General features: G+C 40.0%; 1 protein-coding gene across 1 annotated transcript in view; it reads right to left on the bottom strand.

Moving 5' to 3' along the window:
* LOC113829819 (glutamate receptor ionotropic, NMDA 2A-like) overlaps positions 1-2,500 on the bottom strand; it is a 186,727-nt gene that overhangs the window by 88,533 nt on the left and 95,694 nt on the right. Inside the window, exon 7 of the mRNA XM_070130432.1 lies at positions 1,791-1,900. Within this exon, the coding sequence (XP_069986533.1) occupies positions 1,791-1,900 (110 nt within the window). The remainder of the gene's footprint in view (positions 1-1,790; positions 1,901-2,500) is intronic.

A 2,500-nucleotide genomic window follows, 5' to 3' on the forward strand; every position in this document is an offset into this window, starting at 1 on the left:
GTAGGAGGTGCTGTTCAGTCTTTTTGCGTGGATTTGTACTTATATACACTCGTTTATATACACGATAGCATATAATTAATATACCGTGTATACGTGGATTTATACTTATATACACTTGTTTATATACACACTAGCATATACACATATACTGTGTATACGATTTATACTTATACACACTCGTTCAAATACACAATAGCATATATACAAATACTGTGTATACGTGTATTCATATTTATACACACTCATTTAATATTACTAGTATATGTACATAACTCCGTCATAAATGAACAAATACTCGAAAACCTATGCATATTATATAACGAATACACGTTCTCCCTTGCCTTCTATATTCAATAAGTGCACTTACACCAAGCCATAAATGTGTACATGTCATGGCACTTACATACAATAATGACACTTATATCCACATGAAAAATATGACTCTATGACCTTACTTCAGTATATTACAGAAAGAATATGTTAAAACTCCCTACTTATGAAATTCTGTTGGCTCTGGATTACGAACGAATATATCTATATGAAATACATGATGATTATGGTAAATAACAAGTTCATTTATGTGGTGGAGAAGGGATATCGGAGGCGCATAAGATTCTCTGGTTTATATAAAGGAATTCTACTACAGGATAAATGACGTGGTGGTGTTGGTGTGTTGGCATTGATCGTATTGCTGGCATTTGTTGTTTCTATTCCTTTTTTGTTATTATTATTGCTATTATCATGGCCGTCGTCATCGTCACCGTCATCATCGTCATCATCATCGCTATCGTCATCGACATAATGATCATCATCGTCATCGTCATCCTTATCGCGATCATAATCGTACTCGCAGTCGTTATCTGTATGGCTATTGCTAACGTTATCGTTATCGCTATCATTATCCTTATCCTTATCATGACTACGATTCTCAATATCATAATAATTATCAATACTCTCATTATCCTGATAATTATGATCTTTATCAAATTACGATTATTTGCATTATACTTGTCACAATTACAAAATCATCTGAATACGTTCCCAGTCCTATCGTTTTTATGTTTTGAAAATTAATAGTTATAAAATTTACATATTCAAAATGAAGTGTCAGAAAAAAACGAGTTGGCATTTTTTAAATTCATGAATTTTCACTGCATGAGAGAAATATCCTGGAAAAATGTAATTGAAAGTATTTACATTCGCAATATGCAATTGTTGAACTCACCAGTTAATATCTGAATAATCACACGAATGAATGATTACGTAAATAAAAATTGACAACCATTGCTGTAGAGGTAAATAGAGGTCTGATAAATTAAAAAAATATAATGTTGAGATGATTCATTTCTTTTCTGGGTTATGAGATTCATAGCTTGTGATGATTATTTTTTGGTGTGTATGTGTGTGTGTGTGTGTGTGTGTGTGTGTGTGTGTGTGTGTGTGTGTGTGTGTGTGTGTGTGTGTGTGTGTGTGTGTGTGTGTGTGTGTGCATCAACCCCCTCCTTCACCCCTATTCCCTTCTTCCATCCACCACTTCCCCTCATCCCCTCTCCCTCATCCACACTCCCCCCCTCTCTTACCCCCACCGTCCACCCCCTCCCCATCCACCCCTTCCCCTCACCCCCAATCTCCTCATCCACAACCTCCCCCTCCCTATCCACCCCTTCCCCTCACCCCAATCTCCCTCATCCACATCCTCCCCCTCTCTTCCTCCTCTCTTTCCCCCCCCCCTCCACCCCCTCTCCATCCACCCCCTCTCCACCCACCCCCTTCCCCTCACCCCCTCTTACCTTCATGTTGTACCCTCCTGGGCTGAGCCACTCGAAGAGAAAGACAGTGAGAGCAGCCACCTGGATAGCGACGAAGGCGACCAGCATCCACGAGGCAGTATCGAAGGGTTCTGTGGGAGAAGAAGAGGAAGGTTGGGATCAGCTGTTTTGGCGGGGCGTGTGTTGGTGGTGGTTGTTGTTTAAGGCTGTTTTTTTTATTATTGTTGTTGATAATGATGATTTTAGTATTAGGGATGATTGTAAGGATGATAATAGAAATGATAATAATGGTAATATCAATAGTAATGATAGCATGGATACACATACACAGACACCTACACGCACACGCACACGCACACGCACACGCACACGCACACGCACACGCACACGCACACGCACACGCACACACACACACACACACACACACACACACACACACACACACACACACACACACACACACACACAGACATACACACACGCACACACACATACACGCACGCACACACACACACACACACACGCACACGCACACACACACACACACACACACACACACACACACACATACCGTAGATAAATTAAGGAAGCCACAACCAAAGATACGGTAACAATAAAGAAAAAATATAATCACAACACAAGTACTGAACATACACGATTCTCGTTTTATAAAATAACCCATTTTGTACCGAAAAAAATCCCTCTATTTACGCCGTCAAAAGAGATATCCG

This window comes from Penaeus vannamei, chromosome 15, assembly GCF_042767895.1.
Source record: "Penaeus vannamei isolate JL-2024 chromosome 15, ASM4276789v1, whole genome shotgun sequence".
In the NCBI taxonomy this organism is placed as follows: Eukaryota; Metazoa; Arthropoda; class Malacostraca; order Decapoda; family Penaeidae; genus Penaeus; species Penaeus vannamei.